The 24507-nt window shown below is 43.1% G+C and overlaps 1 protein-coding gene across 1 annotated transcript in view; it reads left to right on the top strand.

The window, feature by feature from the left end:
• Positions 1-881: 881 nt before the first annotated feature.
• Positions 882-24507, top strand: part of DHCR24 (24-dehydrocholesterol reductase) — a 31986-nt gene continuing 8360 nt past the window's right edge. Inside the window, exons 1-5 of the mRNA XM_081308353.1 lie at positions 882-1230; positions 3709-3864; positions 11784-11889; positions 12548-12666; positions 21724-21987. Coding sequence (XP_081164479.1) covers positions 1000-1230; positions 3709-3864; positions 11784-11889; positions 12548-12666; positions 21724-21987 — 876 coding nt within the window. The 5' untranslated portion in view covers positions 882-999. The remainder of the gene's footprint in view (positions 1231-3708; positions 3865-11783; positions 11890-12547; positions 12667-21723; positions 21988-24507) is intronic.

Below are 24507 nucleotides of genomic sequence, written 5' to 3' on the forward strand. Positions count from 1 at the left end.
TAGGTCACGTTTGGCTTCTAAAATAAAACACCTCAAAAACTTCCTATAATTCCAGATGAAATGCAAATCACACCAGACTTAGGTTTCAGCTGGGCACCGGGGCTGCTCCAGGTTGCTCTGGGAGGGCGGGGCCTTCTGCTTTGTTCACCACCTTACCCCAGAGCCTGCAAAGGGGCCCGGGCCCTGGGGGATTTATTTACACTGGCTGGAATTCCTTCCTTCCTTTTTTCTCCGCAGGCCTCCCCAAGAGCCTCAAGTGTGGGAAAAATGGAAGGGCGTCAGCAGAGGCCTCTATACTTCAAAAAGTACTTTGGAGTTCATGTCGGGGTCTTCACCCTCTACCTGCTGGGTCCCCGCGTAAAAAACGGGGCTCACAAACTACTCATTGCCTAGTACTGCTGGGTAGTTCAAATGAATGTATGGAGAAAGCACTTCGAAAAATGAAAAGGTGCCCCTGCTGGCCTAGCTCGCCCTGAGTGACAAGACCTGCCAAGAAGCTGTGGGATGGCGGGGTGCCTGACTCGTGGCCTGGTGCGCCTCCCACCCTCGGGAGGCAACCCTACGCGTGACCGTTCGACGCGCGTCTCCAGGAGGCGCCACCTAAGGGGAAACGGAGGGACGGCTCTGCAGACCCCAAGGCCGGGAAAACAGAGTCCCCACCGCCCCCTGCGCGACTAAACGCAGCCAACCCCACCAGCGTCCCCCGCCCGGGTCAACCCCTCCTCGCGCGTCGGCGGGAAGAGGGTGGAGCGGTCCGGCTCCCGCAGCCAATCATAAAAGCGGGTTCCTGGTCCGATCCCCAGCGCGGTTCACCATTGGTCGCCTCCTGGGTCTCGGCCCACCGAACCTTGGATATCTAAGCCAATCACGAGGCGGCGGGCGACCTACCGGCTCCCGGGGCGGCGGCGGCGGCGGGCGCTGAGCCGGCCAGGCGCTGCGCGGGTGGCGGTGACAGGCGGCGCGAGCCCGCACGCTCCCCGCGCGGCGCGCCGCTACACCATGGAGCCCGCCGTGTCGCTGGCCGTGTGCGCGCTGCTCTTCCTGCTGTGGGTGCGCGTGAAGGGGCTGGAGTTCGTGCTCATCCACCAGCGCTGGGTGTTCGTGTGCCTCTTCCTCCTACCGCTCTCGCTCATTTTCGACATCTACTACTCCGTGCGCGCCTGGGTGGTATTCAAGCTCAGCAGCGCGCCGCGCCTGCACGAGCAGCGCGTGCGGGACATCCAAAAGCAGGTGAGCGACGCCGGCCTGACCAGGGCCCAGCACCACGGGCTTCGGGGATAGCGGTCCGCGAGGCAGCGAAGGCTAGAACGGTGCAGGAGGCACCCTAGATCTGGCGGAGGAGGAGCTGGAGCGGGGGAGGGGGGGATGAATTGGACGAAGCAAACCTGTGATAGGGGCTTTCTGGAGAGGGAAGAGAATAAGGAAAGGTTTGGGGGCAACAAAACATTGCCCCGATGTTTATGGAGTGCCCACTAGGCATGTGGACGGATATAAAAAACACTCAGATGAGGGGAAGGTGCGCAACAGTCAGGTAACTCTCACCAGGCCCAAACATTTCAGAGGAGGAAAGGCTTCCGGGAGGTGGGGCTGGGAAGGAAGAGAAATTATTGGGGAAGTTATGTTAGGTGGAGAAACTGGTGTGAGCAAAGGCAGGGAAAGAAAAGTGCTGACAGAATAAGGTTGGACAGTCAGTTTGGAGCTACCTTGGAGAGGGTCCTTGATGCCAGGTTAGAGGTTAAAGTTTATCTTGTAGCAACAAGGTGGTTTGACGCATTTAGAGTAGAAGACTAAAGCATAAAGGTAGAGTCCAGCCCACAACCCCTAGTGAAGAGCTTCACATCCTCTGGTGACCCAGGGTTCACTCTTTGACCTAGGCAGTCCATTTCCCAGTAACTGGACATACTCCTATACTCCCAGCACCCTGCTGGGACCTTGCTGCAGCTCCAGGTGGAACCACCTTCTTCACATTCAGGGCTGACTTGGAATTCTGGCCTGGGCAGTTTCTTGGTCCCCTGGGTCCCTTCTTATGTTCCTCTCTCACTGGCATCAGGTTGCAGAAAGCTTCTGTTTCCTGCTGTCACCCTCGTTGCAGGTGCAGCAGCCTTTATATTCTGTCTGTTCCACACTGGGTGCTGCAGGCAAGAGGGTGACGATGCAGAGACCTTAGGCCTGGTGGCAAAGAATGCAATGTTTTGGAAGTGTTTTTTCTGAGCAGTCGCAGCACAAGAGCTCTGCCTGCCCTCCCTCCAGGTGCATTCTTTTTCCCAGCTCTTTCCTAGAGTTCGGATTCTTGATTTACCTGCTGATCAACCCCATCAGACGGTGAGCTCCTGGAAGGCAAGGACTGTTATCTGACTCACCTCTGGCCCCTGGGGCCAGACTCCAGGCAGCTTGGGGAGTGCTTATGAACTCAAACTCAACAGAAGGATGCACTGTGGACGCTAAACGAGCCTCTTGCCCTGGACCTGCCATGTCCCACTCCCCTGTGCTATTAATGTCCCTTATTTATAATTCCCACAGAAATCGTCATAGATCTTATACCTGTTTTACTAATGGAAAAAATGGAGGTTCAAACTGAGTTACGTGCCCAGCATGACAAGCTCATCCTGGTTATCTTGAATTCAGAGCCTGAGCCCTTGGTCTGTTTTCTTTTCCATCGTTTCCATTCCATTCTGTAAATCTGGTTGTTGTAAATAGCTGCCTGACCAGTTCCCTTTTCCAAGGACCTACCCCTAACCTTTGTCCTGTGTAGTTTGAAGAGTGTTTTTCTCAGCATTGCTTCCCTGCCCAAAATGTTGGTCACCTCCCATTAGAATCCTATTCAACCAGTGTTTCAGGCTTTTTACTTCTACCCTTTGGTAGAGGCTGGCCTACCCTCCAGCTTGACCAAGGGCTCAATGTTTGCCAGTCAGAACAAGAGCTGTCCACCTCCCCTGCCCTTTCCTTCTCAGCAGGAGCAGATGCCTCCTTCTCTGTTCCTGAAGGCTTGTCATCATCAGGGTCATTCATTTCCTATTTTGTGCGCTGGTCACTTATAGTCAAGGCTTTGCCAAAGCTGTCCCTTCCATTGGCTTTCTGGTCTTTTCCTCCCCTTTTGTTCCTGTCAGAATGGTCATGAGTTCACCTGGGTGAATGCTGAGAACAGGGCATGTGCAGAATAGGCCTCAGTAGTGTTAGCTGATCTGTGACTACCATCACAAGCCCAGCTGTGCTCCTAGACATGTTGTCAGACAGTCCTGGCTACAAATCCAGGCCCTGCCAGTTATTTCGTGTGGGACCTTGGGAAAGTTTTATTGCCTCTGAGTTTCCTCATATGCAAAAGGGAGTCATCCCAACCATGCGGAATTGTGAAAGACTGCATACAACAGTTACATAGCATGGTGGGGGTACACGGTAAATGGTGATCATTGTTGTAATTGCACTAATTACCATTGCAAAACCTTTCCTGAACTTTCCAGTTATTATTTTCAAAATGCCCTGATTATGTATTCTCTCTGTCTTCATTCTACCTTGTGGTGTAGCAATAAATCAGCTTTTTCTGTCAGCCTTGCCAACCAGGGAGATGCCAAAAGGTGGGGCCAGTAGGCCTTTTACTGTCTTAATCAGTTCCTGGATGGAAACAACTTTGTCAGCTCCCTCCCTGAAACAAGGCTGCGGCTCTCTGGGAATCCCTTGTGGGACTAGCTCAGCTTCTGTCCCACCTTGCAGGTGCGAGAATGGAAGGAACAGGGAAGCAAGACGTTCATGTGCACCGGGCGCCCCGGTTGGCTCACCGTCTCGCTGCGCGTTGGGAAGTACAAGAAGACACACAAAAACATCATGATCAATCTGATGGACATCCTGGAGGTGGACACCAAGAAGCAGGTGAGAATGCACTGTGGGTGCCTAGCTCTGGGAGGGGGGACAGACTCAGGATGATGGTTTTAGCCAAGAGCATCTCAGAGTGGACAGGGCCAAGGCCCATGGTCATCAAGAAAGTCTCTGTCTACCATTGCTGTTCTCCCAAGCCTCCCAGCTTGGGGACTGGTCAGCCCCATTCCACAGAAAGGCAAACTCAGAACTCAAGGGGGGAGGGGTCCTTTGATTGTCTTCATTTCTACAGAAAATCAAGGATGGGGAAATATGAGTAAAGATGAGACAAAAGAGCATTCGTTTACCCCTACCTGGTATGTGCTGGTAAAAAAAAAAAAAAAAAAAAAAAAAAAAAAAGGGCTACAAAGGTGTTGGAAGGAGGGGACCTTGTTACGAGCTTCCTTGAGACTCACTCGTTTATAACAGTCTTAGGAATAGGCTTACTCTTTGGCCCACCAGTAATTCTACTTCTTGAAACCTGGCTTAAACTCCCTGCCTCTTCTTCCATATCCTTAGGCAAATCATGGTCTGCTTTCTCTCCCTATAAATTGGTTCATATTTAGAGTTTGATATCATTGGAAACATATAATATATACTCTTTGGGGGAGAAAGGTTTGACTGCTTTAATGATTATTTCAAGATTCATTTGGGTGAAAGCATAAATCAGTAGTACGTTCTGTTTTACTGTTGTAATATTCCATTTTGTGAATTTACAGTTTGTTCATCCATTCAGCTGTTGATAACACATGGGCTATTTCCAGGTTGGGACTATTACAAATAAAATGATTAGGAACTTGAGTGAGCAATCTCTTTATAGGCACATAAAGACTTTCTCCTGGACAAATAACTAGGAGTTGAGTGGCTGAAGCTTATGATATTTAACTTTCTTTATCTTTATGTTTTTCTTTTTTTTGGTACTGGGGACTAGACTCATAGGCACTCTACCATGGAGCTACACTCCCACTTAGTTTTTCACATAGTTAAGTTGCCTAGGCTGGCCTCAAACTTGCAATTCTCCTGCCTCAGCCTCTCAAGTTGCTGGGATGACAGGTGTGCACCACTGTGCCAGGCTCTGTATGTTTAATTTTTAAAGAAATTGCCAAATTGTTTTCCAAAGGGGTTGTAGCATTTTGCATTCCCAACAGCAGCGTGAATGTTCCCATTGCTGTGTACCATCAGAGCACAGTATGGTTAGTCTTAATCTTAGCCATTCTAATAGATGTGTACTAATATCTCATTGTGGCTTTAGTTTGTATTAATGATGGGAGTCTTTTCATGTTCATGTTTGCCATTTATGTATCTTTTTTTTTTAGAGAGAGAGAGAGAGAATTTTAATATTTATTTTTTAGTTTTCAGCGGACACAACATCTTTGTATGTGGTGCTGAGGATCGAACCTGGGCCGCACGCATGCCAGGCGAGCGCGCTAGCTACTGCTTGAGCCACATCCCCAGCCCCATTTGTATATCTTTGGTGTGAGGCCTGTTCAGACTTTTCGCCAATTTTTAAAAATCGCGTTATTTCTTTTCTTATATATTCTATAAACCAACAATTTGCAAATATTTTCTCCCAGTCTGTGGCTTGTCTTTCAAAAAGTTTTTAATTTTGTTAAAAATCTAGCTCATTAGTTTCTTCTTTTCTAGATCATGCTTTTGGTGCCTTATTTAAGAAATCTTTGCCTAATCCAATGTCACAAAGGATTTCTCCTATGTTTTATAGAAACCAGCACACAAATAGCAGTATATCTTCTTTTCATTTAGTTCAGAGATTTAATGATTATTATTATTTTGATTTTTCTTTTGAAGTGTGCTTTGATCCCTAGGTTATTCACGAGTATGTTACTTACTTAGTTTCCAAATACTTGGAAATGTTCCAGAAATCTTTATATTTCTGATATCTGATTTAAGTGAAGCTGTTTGGGCCTGGAGTTGTGAGCAACATTTTAACTACCAGTTAAATTTCTTTAATAGATATGGCTCTTCCTTTGTTTCTTTTTTTTTTTTTTTAAAGAGAGAGTGAGAGAGAGAGAGAATTTTTTAATATTTATTTTTTTAGTTCTCGGCGGACACAACATCTTTGTTTGTATGTGGTGCTGAGGATCGAACCCGGGCCGCATGCATGCCAGGCGAGCGCGCTACCGCTTGAGCCACATCCCCAGCCCCTTCTCTTTGTTTCTTGTTAAGGGAGCTTTGGTAATTTGTTCTCAAAGGCATTAATTCATTTCACAAAATTGTATGATCTATTGACAGACTTGTTTGTAATATTCCCAGATTGTCCTTTTGAAATCTATAGAATCTGTAGCTATTGTCACATCATTCTTTCTTTTTAACCGGGGATTGAACCCAGGGGCTCTTAACCACTGAGCTACATCTGCAGGCCTTTTTTATATTTTATTTAGAGACAAGATTTCACTAAGTTTATTAGGGCCTCACTAAGTTGTTGAGTCTGGCTTTGAACTCATCATCCTCCTGCCTCAGCCTCCCAAGCCACTGGGATTCCAGGCATGCGCTACCATGCCCGGCGACATCCTTCATTCTTGATATTGGTAATTTTTGAGTCCTCTCCTTTCTTCCTGATCATTCTGGCTAAAGGTTAGTCAATTTTATTGAGCTTCTCAAAAAACTAGCTTTGATTTCATTGATTTTTCTCTTTTTCTCTAATTCGTTGAGAAATAGAGATCTTGCTGTGATCTTTGTTATTCCCTTTCTTTCCTTATTTTTTTTTTTTTTTATTTTACTCTCCCTTTTGCAGTGCTGGGGATTAAAGCAGGACATGCAAAGCACTCGGTTTTACCACTGAACTACATCTTCAGACCCTTTTTGTAATTTTTTAAGGTTATGGCATAAGTCATACATTAGACCTTTGCTTTTATCTAATAGAGATGTTTGATGCTATAAATTTTTTCCTAAGCACTGTTTTAGAGACAGCACACAAATACAGTATATCTTCTTTTCATTTAGTTCAGAATACTTTGATTTTTCTTTTGATGTGTGCTGTGCTTTGATCCCTGGGTTATACGAGTATGTTACTAAGTTTCCAAATACTTGGAAATATTCCAGAGGTCTTTATATTTCTGATATCTGATTTAATTCAGTTGTCAAAAACACTTTCAGATTAGAATGCTTTCAATTTATTGAGGCTTAACTTTTTTTTCTACATTGCTGGAGATGGAAACTGGGACTTCATGCATGCTTGGCAAATGTTCTACCACCGTGCTTCACCCCCAGCCCTGAGATTACCTTTATAGCCCAGAATATGCTCTATCTGGGTAAATGTTTCATACTTTTTTTTAAAAATATATTCTGATATTTGGGGATGGCATGTCCTATGAATGTCTATTAGGTCATGTTGTTTAGTAGTTTTATTCAAGTCTTCTATGAACTTAACAAATTTTATTTATTCTATCATTTATTAAGAGAGGGGATATTGAAATCTCTAACTGTGTACTTATTTCTCTTATAGTTTCATCAATTTCTGCTTCATGTATTTGGACATTCTGTTATTAGGTATAAGCATATTTAATATTTTTTGGGTCTTTGATTAATCAATCCCTTTTTCATTATGAAATCAACTTTTATAACCCTTCTATATTCTTTGCTCTGAAATCTACTTTGATACTAAAAAAAACAAACCACCCAGTTTTCATTTGACTAATGTCTCTTAATCTTTAAAGGGTATTTCTCTTGTAGGCAACATGTAGTTGGGTCTTGCTTTTTTTTTAATATATATATATTTTTTAGTTGTAGGTGGTCACAATACCTTTATTTCTTTTTTTTTTTTTATTGTTGGTTGTTCAAAACCTTACATAGTTCTTAATATACCATATTTCACAGATTGATTCAAGTGGGTTATGAACTCCCATTTTTACCCCGTATACAGATTGCTGTGTCACATTATTTCTTCATTTATATGTGGTGCTGGGGAGCACACCGAGCACCTCATGCAAGAGCTCTACCACTGAGCCACAACCCCAGCCCTGGGGCTTGATTTGATTTTTTTTTTTAAGAAATGATGTATTTTTAAAATATCTTTTTTTTTTTTTTTTAGATGTTGCTGCACCTTTATTTTATTCATTTATTTAACAACAATAAGTGTTGGCGAGGATGTGGGGGAAAATGTACACTCATATATTTCTGGTGGGACTGCAAATTGGTGCAGCCATTATGGAAAGCAGAATGGAGATTCCTTGGAAATCTGGGAATGAAATCACTATTTGACCCAGCTATCCCTCTCCTCGGTTTATACCCAAAAAACTTAAAAACATCATACTACAGGAACACAGCCACATCAATGTTTATAGCAGCACAATTCACAATAGCTACACTGTGAAGCCAACGTAGATGCCCTTCAGTGGATGAATGGATTAAAAAAATGTGGCCTATATATATATATACACAATGGAATATTACTTAGCAATAAAAGAGAATATAATCATGGCATTTGCATGTAAATGGATGGTGTTGAAGAAGATAATGCTAAGTGAAGTTAGCCAATCCCAAAAAAACAAATGCCAAATGTTTTCTCTGATATAAGGAAGCTGACTCATAGTGGGGTAGGGAGGAGGAGCATGGGAGGAATAGATGAATTCTAGATGGGGCAGAGGAGTGGGAGGGAAAGGGAGTGGGCAGGGGATTAGCAAAGATGGTGGAATATGATAGACATCATCATCCAAAGTATATGTATGAAGACACAAATTGGTGTCAACATACTTTATATACAACCAGAGATATGAAAAATTATGCTGTATACATGTAATAAGAATTGTAATGCAGTCTGCTGTCATTTATTTTTTTTAAAAAAGAAATGATGTATTTTTTAAAATATATTTTTAGATGTTGCTGGACCTTTATTTTATTCATTTATTTATATGTGGTGCTGAGAATCAAACCCAGTGCCTCACATGTACTAGGAAGTGCTCTACCACTGAGCCACAACCCCAGCCCCTGGGTCTTGCTTTTTTATTGAATCTGACAACCTCTGCCTTTTAACTGGGGGTGGTAAGACCATTTACATTTGATGTGATTGATATGATGTTTAAATCTGACATCTTGTTATTTATTTTCTATCTATCCTATATATTTTTTATTCTCTGTTTCTTTTTTTAATCTCCCATCTTCTTTTGGATTATTGAAAAAATTTTAAGACCCTGTTTTAGTTCCTTTATTGACATTAGCTATTCACTCTTTTTTTTTTTTTTTTAAAGAGAGAGTGAGAGAGGAGAGAGAGAGAGAGAGAATTTTTTTTTTACTATTTATTTTTTAGTTCTCGGCGGACACAACATCTTTGTTGGTATGTGGTGCTGAGGATCGAACCCGGGCCACACGCATGCCAGGCGAGCACGCTACCGCTTGAGCCACATCCCCAGCCCCAGCTATTCACTCTTTGTTTTGCTATGTTAGCCGCTATTTTAAGGTATATGATACACATTTTACTTACTCGGGTCCACCTTCAAGTGCAGTTACCTTATTTCACATGTAGTACATAATCATCTTACAATAATCGACTTCCACTTCTTTCCTCCTATCTTTTTGTACTATTGCTGTCATATTTTTACATGTTATAAACCCCACACTATATTATTATTTTAAATGTCAATTTATCTATTAAAGATTTTTTTTTTTTTTTTTTTTTTTTTTTTTTTTTTTTTGGTTTCAGGGATTGAACCCAGGGGCACTTAACCACCAAGCCACATCCCTACCCCTTTTTTATATTTTTAGAGACATGGTCTCGCTGAGTTGCTTAGGACCTTGCTAAGTTGCTGGGACTGCACTTGAACTCCTGATCCTCCAACCTCAGCCTCCTGAGTCATGGGGATCACAGACATGTGCCATTGCACCCAGCTTCAAGAAATTTAATAAGGAAGAACCTTTCGTATTTGCCCTTGTACTTGCCATCTCTATGTTCCATTGTATACTTGTCAGCCTAGATGTTTTGTGGGGGGGGGGGGGGGGGTGTATACACATACCATTTATTTCCCCTGGTTGACAGGTGTTTCTTTCAGTACCATAAAGAAGATACTCCACTGTCTTTTTAGTTGCTTTGTTTCTGGCAAGTAATCTGTTACCCTCATCTTCGATTCACTGTGTCTCCTGTGTTTATTTTTACATCTGCCTGCTTTTAAGATTTTTTTTTTCTTAATTACTGGCTTTGAGCAATTTTACGATGATGTTCCTTTGTGTAGTTTTCTTCATAATTCCTAGGTTTGGAATCTATTATTTTTCATCAAATCTAGAAACTTGATGGCCACTATTTCTTCAAATATTTTTTTTCTGTCTTCTCCTTTTCCTCTCCTTTGGAGACGATCACATGTGTATTAGGCTGCTTCAAGTTCCACAGCGCAGCTCATTGATGAACTGTTCGTTTTTTTAAATGTTTTTCTCTTTGTTTCATTTTGGATCGTTTCTGTATTTAAGTTTATTAATCTTTTATTCTGTAATATCTAATTTGCTGTTAGTCCAATTCAGTGTATATTTCATTCCAAACATTGTGATTTTCATTTCTAGAAGTTTGATTGGGGTCTTTCTGATATCTTTGGAATGTTTCCTACTAAAGTATTTGAATATAGAAAATACAGATAGAATAACTGTTTTGGTATTCCTGATTGCTAATTCTAACACACGTTACAGTTCTGGGTCTGTTTTGCTTGAGTGATATTTCTCCTCCCTATGGCTGGAATTTTCCTACCTCTTTGCATGCCTGGTAAATGTCAAGTGGATTCTGACATTAAGACATTCTGATTTTACCTCGTTGGGTGCTAGGTGTTGTAGTCCTGTAAGTCTTAAGCTTTGTTCTAGGAGGCAGCTGAGTTACTTGGAAACAGTTTGATCCCACTGGGTCTTGATTTTGTTGGGTGGGACCACAGCAGCATTTAACCTGGGGTTCATTGTTCCCCATTGCTGAGGCAAGACCATTCTGAGTCCTCTGTCCAAGTCCCTGGGAATCATGAGGTTCCCCAGGCTGGCTTCTGGGAACAGATACCATTTCCTGCCCCATGTGAGCTGTCTTTACCTGTTATCTTTTCTGATGGTTGTTCCCTGCCTCATCCTCAGCCCCCGCCTCAGGTACTGTCTGCCTGAATGCACCAGTCCTACTCAGTTGATAGCCAGCGGCACCCTTTGCAGTTCTTCAAGGTGCTCTCTCTGCAATGCGTTCCTCCTAGTGCTCTGTCCTGCGAACACTTTCTCCTTGGTCTTCCAGGTCTCTCACCTCCACCTCCACAGCTCAGTGCACTGGGCTCCACCTGGGTTCCCCTCCCCACACTGCCTAACTCCAGACAGCTGGGGCGTGCGCAGAGCTAGCCATGTTTGCTTCCTATCTCAGGGATCACTAAGTCTCAGGCCCTGTGTCCATCATGTCGAAAACTTGTTTCATATATTTTTTTCATGCTTTTTTTTCCCCCCAGATAGCAGTGTAAATCTGTTCTCTGTTGCTCCATCTCAGCTAGAAGCAGAGAAGTTCAAGTGACAGCATATTAACATGTTCATTAAAAGCATGTTTTCCAAGGATATTTAATGATAAGTCACAATACTGTGCTAACTTTTTAACAGGCAAGACAGAAGGGTGTGTTTACAAAATAGCAATATATAGGCATATATGAAAAAAAAAACATGTAAATCACTCCATCATTAACACTGATAACTCTGAAGAGCTAGGATAGATTATTTTTGTTTTCTTTTTCACTTTTGTTGTATCTTCCAAATGAATATTTTTCCTGTTATCTTGAAAAAATTAAGAAAGCATTCATTGGAAAATATCTGAAAGGATGCAATCCAACCCTGGTTAGTCTAGAGCCAGAGATCACCTATAACAACTGCATAGGAATCCATACGTTGAGTGTTTTCAAGAAGGTTTGGGATGACACTTTCACACACAAGAGCCCTCGACAGGACTGGCCACCTTCTTGAGACCCAGGATGCTTTTCTTGTGTCTACAGATTGTCCGTGTAGAGCCCTTGGTGTCCATGGGTCAGGTGACTGCCCTACTGACCTCCATTGGCTGGACCCTGCCTGTGTTACCTGAGCTTGATGATCTCACAGTGGGTAAGTAGTCCATGTTCAAGGGCAAGAGGAGTCTGACAATCTCAGGATCCGAGTCAAGGGTCCTTGGCCACCTTCCATTTGGTCCAGGAATGGCCACTCTTCTGTCGGTGACATATAAGCACCCTGTCTTTTACTTGCCTGGAGCCAATGACAGGGCCCTCCCTATCCACCACCCAATTTCTGAGCAACTCAGGTTAACAGACAGCACTTCTAAATTTCTAGGTTGAATCTGCTTCCCTATGACTTGTGCTCCTTGCTCCAGTTCGACCTATGGAACACACAATCAGTCTAATCCCTCTTTCCTTTGCACAGCATTTATGGCCCCTAGAGCCTATTCTTGTCCAGGGGAAGCACCTTCCGTTCCTCGAACCATTCCCAGGAGTCATGGCTTCCTGCCCACCCAGCAACAGCCCTTTCCATAAAGTCCTTCTTAAAATGAATGCACACGGGTGTCCAGATGGAGAGGGGCTGGAGGTGAGGTCGTGAGCACCCTGGAGGGGTCTGCCCATCCCTCCTCTGGTCTGGGGGAAGCCCTCAAGCTCCCATCTAAGTCCATCTAAATTGGCAGAGATGGGAAGTCTCCCCTAGGTCAGCGTCCCCATCTCTGCCCTGACCTGCAGCTCGCTGTTCTCTCTGGCTAACGCTTGTGTCTCTGCAGGGGGCTTGATCATGGGCACAGGCATCGAGTCATCATCCCACAAGTATGGCCTGTTCCAACACATCTGCACCGCCTACGAACTGGTCCTGGCCGATGGCAGCTTTGTGCGATGCACGCTGGTGAGTTGGGGACATCTGCACCAGCCTGCTCTGGTCATTAGGGATCCTGGGGTCAGGGAAGTAGCTCCCTGATTTATCATTTCAAATAATAATAACAAAAATTTATATAGCCCCTTATATGTGCTTAAGCACTCTTGCGAATGCTTTATATATATATAGGCATTTAATCCTTCAGCAGTCTATAAGGTGAGTTCTAGTATTATCTGCATTTTTATGGATAGAACAGTAATGCACAGAGAGGTTAATAAGCTTGCCCTACATCACACAGACAGTAAATCCTACACAGTTGGGGCTCAAACCTAGATAATGAGGCTTCCATGGATCATTCCAGATTGCCTCTCTGAAGGAAGTCAGGCCTCTGCATTAAAACTCAATTTCAGATGTTTTGAGGTAATTAAAAGCAATTAGAGGGGCTGTAGGACACAAACATTTGAAGAATTTTATCTAAGGAATGAGACAGAATTGAAGCTTTAAATAACCTCAGATCTGTCCTGGCATAGGCCAGAGGCCCCTGGGATAAGAAGGACATTCTGATCCTTTTGAAGGGGATATTTTAGAGAGCCACCAAAGCTATTGGCTTCACAGAACAGAGTCAGGCACTCGAAGCCTGCTTGGAGCTCTGGTCTTGGACAGGTGCGCCTCCATCAGTTTCAGCATGTTTTCCTGAACACTTGCCTGGGCCCCCACTTTTGGCCTACTTGTTACCAGCAGAGAAAGGAGACAGATGCTACGGATTGGCCTCTCTTCTGAGGCTAGGCTTCAGATGCACAGTTAGGAAGATAAGTAGGTGGTGTGTTCAAAGCTCCTAGCATTGAGACAGGCACGCAATGAGTGTTCAGTTTCTGCTGCCACGATCAGAATGGTGCAATCAGCTAGCAACTCAGATCGGGGGCTGGTCCATTTCTGCAGTTCCAGAGTCTTCTCCTGGCCCACTACCAAATGTCCCTGCCCTGGCTTCCCTATTCCGCTGCCTGCTAGGAGCCACAAACAAAATATAAATGGCACCTTTGGTTGTAAAGTGACGCCAACTAGCCACTGAAGTATTATTATGCTAAGATTTACATTCATATGCAAATTGGGCTCCTGCTGTTCACCTTGGCTTGCTACAGGACTCTAGTTACCGGACTGCTGGAGAGTTCCCATTGGTTGGGGAAAGATAGTAGGAGGAAATTCCGGGGAAAGTCCGGGACCCTGGCTCCGGGAGGCGCGCGGTTCCGGCAGACGCCCGCGTGGGAGGACCGGGTTTGGCTTGCCTGCGGCGGCTTTTTCAAAATAAAGTTTTGTTCCTGCTTGACTGGCTCGTGATTCTGTGCCCAGCCAAAACTGCAACATTATTTTGCCCCCTTCTGTTTAATTAAGCAACAAGCAATGTGGCTATGGACCGTGCCTGGTAGGTTGTCCAATTTAACATATGGTTCTTACCCGTCATGGGAGAACTGACCTTTAGGCGTCAGCTTCCTGTCTTAGGTTGAATCCATTGTAATCAGATCAACCCGTCACTGATTACCGGTCCAGCATTTAGCCATGCTTGTGGATAGGCCTATGCACCAGTGGGGGGGGTGAGGTTCTTGCCTCACCTTTGTTGGCCCCCAAATTTTGCCTTGGTGCCAGTGGGGGGGTGAGGTTCTTTGCCTCACCTCTGTTGGCCCCCAAATTTTAGACCATCACTAGTAGAAGGGAGGAGGATACAGAAATGCCACGACATTAAGCCAATTGATGGCTCCTTGGAAAAATTGCGTCACTGGTGACACCATCAGCAAAGATATGCCAGTATTACCACAATAAACATGGGGTGAGCTGGCAAGGAAATTGCATCACTGGTGACACCATCAGCAAAGATATGCCAGCAGTACCACAATTCGGTGCACCAGATGATATTTCACAATGTATGCAACTGATATATAGTCCAGGCAAGTTCTGGAAGCAGTTCAAATTGGAGGAGTCTATCAATGTGTCTATTTCCTCCCAAAGTAAATCAAGTCCTTGATAGCATTACTTGTTGAGTTATATTCATTGATGCATCAGTTTATACAGTTTACTGTGATTGCTATCATAGAAGCTGTAGTTTGGTTTTATCTTAGTCTTCACCGGCACTGGGATGGAGATGGGAATTCTGGCAATGATGCTAAAGAGACATTATCCTGAACAGAATTATTAAATATAATAAAAAGGAAAGGTGAAAGTAAACAAACAGATCTGTTAAACTCCTTTAAAAACAATCCTTAACAGCTGTTTACCAAATTTAAATTAGCAAATAAACAGATCTGTTAACCATCTTTAAAAACAATCATTAACAGCTGTTCACCTAATTTAAATTAAACCATATAAATCACGTGAATAAAGAAAAAATTTGGATCCATTTTTTCATGAGCGCTCCTCATATAAGAAATATGGACATACATACATACAGACATACAACACAAAACAGAAGTGTGCACACAACATACAACACATAAGACAATAGTAAATAAAGGCCTTGTAACTATACCTAGGTGAAATTTCCATTGCAATGTTTAAAAACTCCACAGTCAAAAAATAAAACACAGTCAAAAAATAAAACTGATCAGAAAAACATTAACCTAGGTTTGTATGAGCTCAAAAAATAAATAAATAAATAAAATAAAATAAAATAGAACTTTATGGTGTGGGAAAAATGCAATAATAAAATAGATATTGAAAAAAAAAAAAAAAACATTTTGGTTAATCACTGCCGCAGATGTAAGAATAGCCAAGCTGGAGCTTTGGATGTCAGCTGTTATGAATTTGAGTCAAATCATCTTCTTTTTCTGTAGAAATTGTTTTAGTTAATCTCTCTGGAATCCAAATCGGTTGCTGTTCATCCTGTGGGAAAACACAGATAGCACCCCGATTCCATACTATGACTGGATCGGGGCCTTTCCATTGTCCTGTTAGAATATCTTTCCAAAGTACCTTAGGCTTATGTACATTTTTGGGGTACAAGTGTCTTTCTGCAGCACTAAGTCCCGATGAATCTAAATTTAAAAAGTTTAGAGTAAAAAGGGTTATTTTAAGTTTATCTTTGGGGGATATATACCCCTTTTTAATTTCCTCCTTTTGTTTTAATAAGTACATTTTAATAGTTTGATGAGCTCTTTCAACTATGTTTTGTCCTTGTGGATTGTATGGAATTCCTGTTATGTGAGTAATACCAAATGATGAGCAAAATTGTTTAAAAGAGGTGGAAGTATAACCAGGACTGTTGTCCGTTTTTAACTGTTTTGGAACACCCACAGTGGCAAAATTTTGTAAGCAATGAGCTATAATATTTTTAGTTTTTTCTCCGGCATGAAGGGAGCCCATCAAAAATCCGGAAGAGGTATCAACTGTAACATGTAAATATTTTAATTTTCCAAATTCTGGCAAGTGTGTGACGTCCATCTGCCAAATATGGTTAGGTATCAGTCCTCTAGGATTGACTCCAAGATTAACTTGTGGTAAAAATGTCACACAATTTTGACATTGTTTTATTATATGTTTGGCTTGTTCTTTAGTTATTTTAAAACGTTTTTGTAAAGTATTAGCATTGATATGGAACCTTTTATGAAAATTTATAGCTTCTTCTATTGTAGAGAAAATATGTATGTCATGTGTAGATTTATCTGCTAGTTCATTGCCCATACTAAGGGCTCCAGGCAATCCTGTATGTGCCCTGATATGACCTATAAAGAATGGATCTTTTCGGTCCCAGATTAGACTTTGTATAGCAGAAAACAAAGAGAAAACAGTAGAAGAAGGTGAAATCCTACCAGCATCTTCAAGGGATATTATAGCATTAATTACATACTGACTATCAGAAAATAAATTAAATACAGAATCTTTAAACATCATAAAAGCTTGTAATACTGCATTAAGCTCTACCTTTTGAGCTGATTGTTTGGGAACTAAAAATGTAAAAGTTTGATCAGGAGTAACTACTGCTGCTGTACCATTGTTTGACCCATCAGTGAATATATTTGGAGCATTTATGATAGGGGTTTTTCTTGTCATTTTTGGAAAAATTACAGGATGCTTAGACCAAAAAGACAACAAAGGATTAGATGGTAAGTGATTATCAAATGAAACACTAGTTTTACATATGATTATTGCCCAAGTATTTAACTCATTAGCTAACTCATCAATTTGATCCATAGTATATGGAGTGATAATTTTATTGGGAGAAATCCCAAATACTCCCTTAGCTGTTTTTATTCCTTTGAGTATTAATTGTCCTACAGCCTCAGGATATCTAGTAAGAATAGTGTTAGGAGAATAAGATAAATGTATCCACAATAATGGACCTTCCTGCCAAAATACTCCTGTAGGAATATTTTTTGTTGGTAGTACAATAAATAATAAAGGCAAACTTATATCAATTCTATCCAAATGCATATTTTCCATATACGTTTCAATGATTTTTAATGTTTTTCTTGCTTCAGGCGTTAACATGCGGGGTGAATTTGGATCTGATGGACCTTTTAGAATATCAAATAAAGGTCCTAACTCTCCTGTTGGTATGCCTAGATAAGGCCTTATCCAATTTATGTCTCCCAATAACTTTTGAAAGTCATTAAGTGATTTGAGTTGATCTACTCGTATTTGAATTTTTGGTGGACGGACCATGGTTGAGGATAATAGAACTCCTAAATAATTAATTGGAAGATTTAATTGTACTTTATCTATTGCTATCTCTAGATTATAATTTTTCAATAAGTTTGTAAGTGTGGCATAACATTCTAGTAATGTGTTTTTATCTTTATGTGCCAATAACACATCATCCATATAGTGAAATATTTGTAGTTCAGGATTTTGGTTTCTAAGTGGCTGGATTGCTTTATTAACATAAATTTGACACATAGTTGGGCTGTTAGCCATCCCTTGAGGGAGTACTTTCCATTCATATCTCTGATCAGGACCTTCATGATTCAGTGCAGGGATAGTAAATGCAAAATGTGGACTATCCTCGGGATGAATTGGAATTGAAAAGAAACAATCTTTAATATCTATAGCTAAAACATGCCAGGTTTTTGGTAAAGCAGACAATTGAGGAATCCCTGATTGAGCAGGTCCCATAATAACCATCTCATTATTAATGGCTCTTAAATCTTGTAATAATCTCCATTTACCAGATTTCTTTTTAATGACAAAAATGGGAGTATTATGGGGAGATACGGAAGGTTGTATATGTCCTTCCGCTAATTGTTGTCTGACCAAGTCATGGGCTACTTGTATCTTTTCTTTAGTCAGGGGCCACTGAGGAACCCATATTGGTCTTTCTGATTTCCAAGTAATTTTGATTGTCTCAGTGGCCCTTTCTGAAAACCCAATTCGTGTCTATTTATTTCTTGATCTATTTGAATAGGTGCTGTTATACCTTGTTCTTGTTCTCTTAATCTTTTTTCTTTCCTAAAGCCTTGTTTAGCCCTAGTAGTGGGCGCATTAGGATTGATGTTATTTGTTAATGTCAATCCTAATTGATCTAGGATATTTCGTCCCCATAAATTTACGGGAAGATGATCCAATACATAGGGCTGTATAGTTCCTTCACATCCTTTAGGATCCCTCCAATCTAATACCATAGCACTTCTATGGGGATTAGTCGCCACTCTTAGGCTTCGAAGCGTTTGAGTGGCTTGTTGTAATGGCCAATGTTTTGGCCATTCTTGACGAGAGATGACACTAAGGTCAGCTCCTGTGTCCAGCAGCCCATTAAAGTTATGTCCTTGTATATTTAATTTTAGCATTGGGCGAGAATCTAAATTCAAAGACAGCATAGCCCAATCTACACCTGTGGAGCCTAATCCCTTGGAACCTCTTTCTACATTACGACTGGAAAATTTATCATGTAGGCTGGGTATTATTAATAACTGTGCTATTCTATCTCCTGGTGAAATTACTGATATACCTCTTGGAGAACTAGCTATAATTTTTATTTTACCCTCATAATCGGGATCAATTACCCCAGGACTTATCGTAAGTCCTTTTAGTGTAGAAGAACTGCGTCCCAATAATAAGCCTACTGTTCCCTGGGGAAGAGGTCCTTTTACTCCTGTGGGAATGATTTGAATTCCCATCTCTGGAGTTAGTACTGCTCTGGCAGAGGAGCAGATGTCCAGCCTTGCGTTCCCTCTAGTTTGTCTGATGAGGGATTTAATGGATAATGCGTCCTGGGCACTACCTTGATGGTGCTGTTGGGTTCCTCCATTGCCCCATATATTTGTGGTTTTGGGCCCCGGGGCATTGGGCCTTCTAGTCCGTTTTTTGGCAACGGAGCTTGATACCTTTCTCCATGATATCGTGGGTAAACATTTGGTCTTTGTCCGTTTTTTGATAACGGAATACCCTCTATGGTGGTTTGAGAACGGCATTCATTAGCCCAATGTTTCCCTCTATGGCATCGTGGGCAAATACCCGGTATTCTATTCCTTTGATACCCCGCTTTGTTAAACCCTCCTCTTATGGGGCAACTCCTTTTAAAATGTCCTGTTTGATTACAATTATAGCATGTTTTTGGCCTGGCATCTAAAGCCTGTTGTACTGCTGCTAAGACTTGCCCTTGTTCATTAATGTCTCTACATAATTTAATATATGTGTTTAAATCTTCATGTCTCCATGGTCTAATGACCTCTCTGCAGCAACGATTTGCTTGGTCATAAGCCAGTTGTTTTATAAATGGCATTATCTGTTCTGTATTACCAAATATCCTAGAGGTTGACTGAATAAGTCTATCTACAAATTCAGCGTAAGGTTCATTAGTTCCTTGTATTACCTTAGATAATTGACCTTGTAAGTCTCCATGCCCCTGTAAAGTTTTCCATGCCCTAACTGCATCTATAGCAATCTGTGCGTATACGCCAGGGTCATATTCAATTTGCTGTCTTTGACCCTCATAAGGTCCTTTCCCCAAAAGCATTTCTATATTTCTTTGAGGATAACCAGCTTCTGCATTTTGCCTAGCTGTCTCCATGCAAAATTCCTCATTGGCAACTTTCCATAATAAATATTGTCCTCCGTTTAGCACAGATCGACACATGTTAGCCCAATCTGTTGGTGTCATGTCCAAGTTGGTAACAGATTCGACCATGCTTATTGTGAAGGGAGCTTGCGGCCCATAGGTCGTTATAGCCTCCTTTAATTGCTTTATTGTTTTGAAATCTAAAGCACGGTGAATTCGTTGCCTTCCTGCCTGCTCAAGTACAGGGCATGCTAATCTTTGGGGTCCTGCCTCAGAATTCCGTCCATCAACTACGGGAGTTGAGGGCTGCTCAGCGGTAGATGGAGCTGTTGGTTGAGTTATGCCCTCTGGTGATAGAACGGAGTTAGTAGCAACCTCCTGTTGTAATTCTCCACCTGATGGCTGCTTTTCCTCTAAGCTTGGTTTCTTTAAATTTTCCTCTGTCTGACTAGCTTGAGAGACCTTCTCTTTTGCTTGACTTAGCGTTTTTTCTACCATAGTCTGGACCTCTAACAATTTACTTAGCAGTTTTTCGGTTTGTTTTTTACTGGATTCTAATCTACTATAAAGGTAACGTAACCCAATAAGATAGGATAAAACAAAGCCAAAACAGAATGAAACAAAAACGGAACAGACAATGGTTGTATCAATTTTCTCTTTCTTAGGGCCGAATAACTTCAAACCTTGAGCCAACCATTTTTTCCAGTTCGCCTGAGAAAATTCTAGGGTTAGGGAGCTTGAAATGAAAACAAAATAAATCAAAACAAGAACACATTGTTTTTCTAAATGTTCACCCATTCTGTTGCCTTCCCTCAGGGGCGAGCAGTTTTACTCACCTCTAAGTTTTAGGCGTTCCCCGTACGGGCCACCAAATGTTGCAGTTTTGGCTGGGCACAGAATCACGAGCCAGTCAAGCAGGAACAAAACTTTATTTTGAAAAAGCCGCCGCAGGCAAGCCAAACCCGGTCCTCCCACGCGGGCGTCTGCCGGAACCGCGCGCCTCCCGGAGCCAGGGTCCCGGACTTTCCCCGGAATTTCCTCCTACTATCTTTCCCCAACCAATGGGAACTCTCCAGCAGTCCGGTAACTAGAGTCCTGTAGCAAGCCAAGGTGAACAGCAGGAGCCCAATTTGCATATGAATGTAAATCTTAGCATAATAATACCTCAGTGGCTAGTTGGCGTCACTTTACAACCAAAGGTGCCATTTATATTTTGTTTGTGGCTCCTAGCATCTGCCTCCCCCATGTCCGCCACCTAGGGTGTTCCAGTCTAGGAGAGCATCCACAGGGCAAGTCTGTTGGTAATGGCAACCAGGGCAGGACTTTTGCAAAAGGAGCTGTTTTAGAATCAAAGAGTCTGAGTTAGAATGGCCAGAGGGAAGGCCAGCAGTTTGTCTCTGAGACAAATGTCAAAGCAAGAAATTTGTGAAGTAAGAAACAGATTGACGGGACCAGGTGAGATCCTGCAGGAAGAAATGTTGGACCCAGAGTTAGGGATCCTGGCCTGAGCCTAGCAGTGTTGCAGCTGGCTTTTGGGGAAGCCTTGGGCAAGGTAGGCCACCTCTTGGAGGCTCACTTTCCTTGCTATCGAAGAGGCAATGCCCCCCCACGGGCTTTGCGTGTGTGTATCAGGGTGAAGGAGGATCTCCCAATCTAGTGGACACAGGAATGCAGGGTAACTCTTCATACCAGCTGAGAAGAGAGGCAGTGTCCTGTTGTTCGGCTACCTTGACTCTTAGTTAAGGTTCAGCTCTTTTTTAGCCTGGCGTGGGCCCCCTGCCTCTTAGTCCCTGTTTGGGATCTGAACACTTCTTGTCATGGCCTTCTTCCTGGGTGTCCTATGGCTCGGGGGCTTTCCCCTCTCAATGGAAGAGGACGATGCTGTCCCAATGAACAGCCCTACTGTAGAGAGCAGTGGTGGGTTAAGTATCATGTGGCATTTGAAAGGGAAAGCTGGGCACAGTTTCTGAAGTTCCTCTTCAGATGTATATGAGATAGTGACAGGTCAGGAATGCAGCCCCAGCCCCAGGTCCTCCCAGTGGCTGCTGGCCACAATGTAGGGTCCAGGGTTCAAGTTCTCAACGTGTGTCAATTCCGTCTCCTAGTCTGAAAACTCGGACCTGTTCTACGCTGTGCCCTGGTCCTGTGGGACCCTGGGCTTCCTGGTGGCTGCTGAGATCCGCATCATCCCTGCCAAGAAGTATGTCAAGCTTCGGTTTGAGCCAGTGCGGGGCCTGGAGGCCATCTGTGAAAAATTCACCCGCGAGTCCCAGCAGCCGGAGAACCACTTCGTGGAAGGGCTGCTCTACTCTCTGGATGAGGCTGTCATCATGACAGGGGTCATGACAGATGAAGCAGAACCCAGCAAGGTAGGCCAGGGCATCCTCTGCCCCAGACCAAGATCCGGGGAGAAGACGGCCTGGGGGCCTGGGCCGGGCCTCTTTGAGCCTGCTCCCTGGGTCACCCCACCTGGACTCGACCTCCTGAGGTGGCTTAGGCAGAGATGAAAGCCTCCGTCTTCTCTGCTCCTGCCACCTGCCAGGGTTGTGGGCCCCTCTTGGTAGGTGTGATCTTTGCTTCTCACAGCAGCCCCATTTTATAGACCATGGGGGAGACCAAGGCTCCAAGAGATGATGTAAATTTCCACAGGGTGACAAAGCCAAGATCTGATGCCTTAGAGTCCAGATTCACATTCCTTCAACTTACACCATGTCATTTTTTAGTAGCCATTTTTTCTCCATTTAGAAAGGATTTTGTCCCTCCCAAGCTGGGCAAGGTGGTGTATGCCTGTAATCCCAGCAGCTTGAGAGGTGGAGGTTGGAGGATCATGAGTTCAAAGCCATCCTCAGCAGCTTGGTGAAGCTGTAAGCAACCCAGCAAGACCCTGTCTCTAAATAAAATATAAAAAGGGATTGTAGCTCAGTGGTTAAGCAACCCTGGGTTCAATTCCTGATACCAAAACCAAAACCAAAAAAAAAAGAAAAGAGAGGAATTGAATTGTCCTTCCTAAAGAGACTTGGAAGGTGGAAATAAGTAAAAGGAAAAAAAAAGACTTCATCTGTAAATGTGACCCACAGCCAGCTGCCACTTCAGGTAGAAGACAATAGACATAGAAACTCTATGTCAGAGTTTATTTATTTCCTGTCTTTCTCTATGCATAGAGTTTAACTTGTTAAATTATAAAAGTGATAGATGATATTGAAATATATAAGAGAAAAGTTAAAGGGTATCTCTTTACCCCCAGGGTAACCACTCGGGGGTTTGGTGTGCATTCTTCCAGACCCATTTTCTGTGTGTATGTGTGTGCACACGTGAGTGTGCTCTGATTTCATTCCTTAACATCCATTGCTGTATAGAAATAGCCTGACTCATCGTTTACTGATGAGCATTTATGTTGCGTAAGTTGTTTTGCTCCTACAAGCAAGATGGCACTGAAGATTCTCTCACATCTGTCCTTGGCCTTTCATACAGACATTTTTGTAGAGTTGAGTCAAATAAGTGGAATTCCTAATCTAAGGCTTTGAGCACATTAAATACTGATAAATAGGACCACACAGCCTTCCAGAAAAGTCACTTCGATGTCTGCTGGCGGCAGTGGGGTAGCAGAATTTCTTTTCCCCTACATTTTTGCCAGCACTAGTGATGATAGTGTTACTCTTTCATTTTTGCCAATCTGATAAGGCTAAAATTAGTAAGTCTTTTTATTTGGCAGTTCTTGGGTTACTCGTGGGGTTGGACATCTCTTTACAGAGTTTTCCATTCTTGTCTTCATCTGTGATCACCTCTTCAAATTCATCTCACTGGGCATGGTAAGTGTTGCCCGTGAAACAGTGAGTCACATCACCTTAGTTGATTTCTGCAGAACACTGCACCGAGCGAGTGCCTGTCACTTAATGCCACTGTCCTGTAGTGGGAAATTTAAGTTGCTTCCAGTTTTTTCATGATTGTAATTAATGAAGCAATGAAGTGAGGCTGGTGCTGCCACCTGGCCTCCCCAGCTGACACGCACTCCAGGAGAGACACACTATCTAGCTTCTTTATTGTCTCCTAAGCTTCTCTGGCACATAAGGTACCTGAAGTATCTAGACACCAGGAACCCTGTAGCCAGGTACCCCAAGTCTCAACTTGAGTATGAAGTAGGTGCCACTGCCAGTGTGGCTGGACCCTGCTTGGCGTGGTCCAAGTTGCTGCATTGCCAGGAGTGGGCCACTGGGCCATACTTTGGGGAACAAAGACCTGCTCTGTCCTGGAGGAGTGGTGAGCCTCGCCAAGCAAATGGATTCTACCCTGTATGGGGCCAGAACTAAGGGTGAGCCCTGCTGCAGGCCAGGCACCAGGCTTGGCACATCCTGTGTTCTCTCTTTTAGCCTCCCCAACCACCCCAGGGGGCAGCAGTGTCTCCATCTTGCCTGTTCAGAAAGTGAGGCTCAGAGAGGCTAAGTAGCCTGCACAGAAGCAGCCAAGTAGGTTGTAAATGGAAAAAGCAAATTGGAGCAGTATGTAAAGGATGGTTCTATTTTTATAACAACTGCGTGCATGTGTGTGTGTGAGAGTATGTGTGTATATTATCTATAAGGCACAAAGAACTCCCCCCCCCAAATATGTATTTTGTCATTTTTACATATGAAGAAATAGGCTCAGAGAGTGACCTGTTCAGAGTCACATAGCTAGAGGACAACTGAACATTATCTGGCCCCAGCCACCCAGCCCCAGAGCCTATGCTCTGTCCAGGATGCCCCTCCACCCCCACCAATCCCCAGGAGCATCTGCCCAGAATGCGTTTCATAGATGAGGGAGCTGAGGTGTGGAGAAGCTGAGTCATCTCAGGGTGCACAGCACAGTGAGTCCTGAACCATTTGTAACTGCAGAAGATGGCTCACTGTAAGAAT

Source organism: Spermophilus citellus (assembly GCF_964194105.1).
Source record: "Spermophilus citellus genome assembly, chromosome: 9".
Lineage (NCBI taxonomy): Eukaryota > Metazoa > Chordata > Mammalia > Rodentia > Sciuridae > Spermophilus > Spermophilus citellus.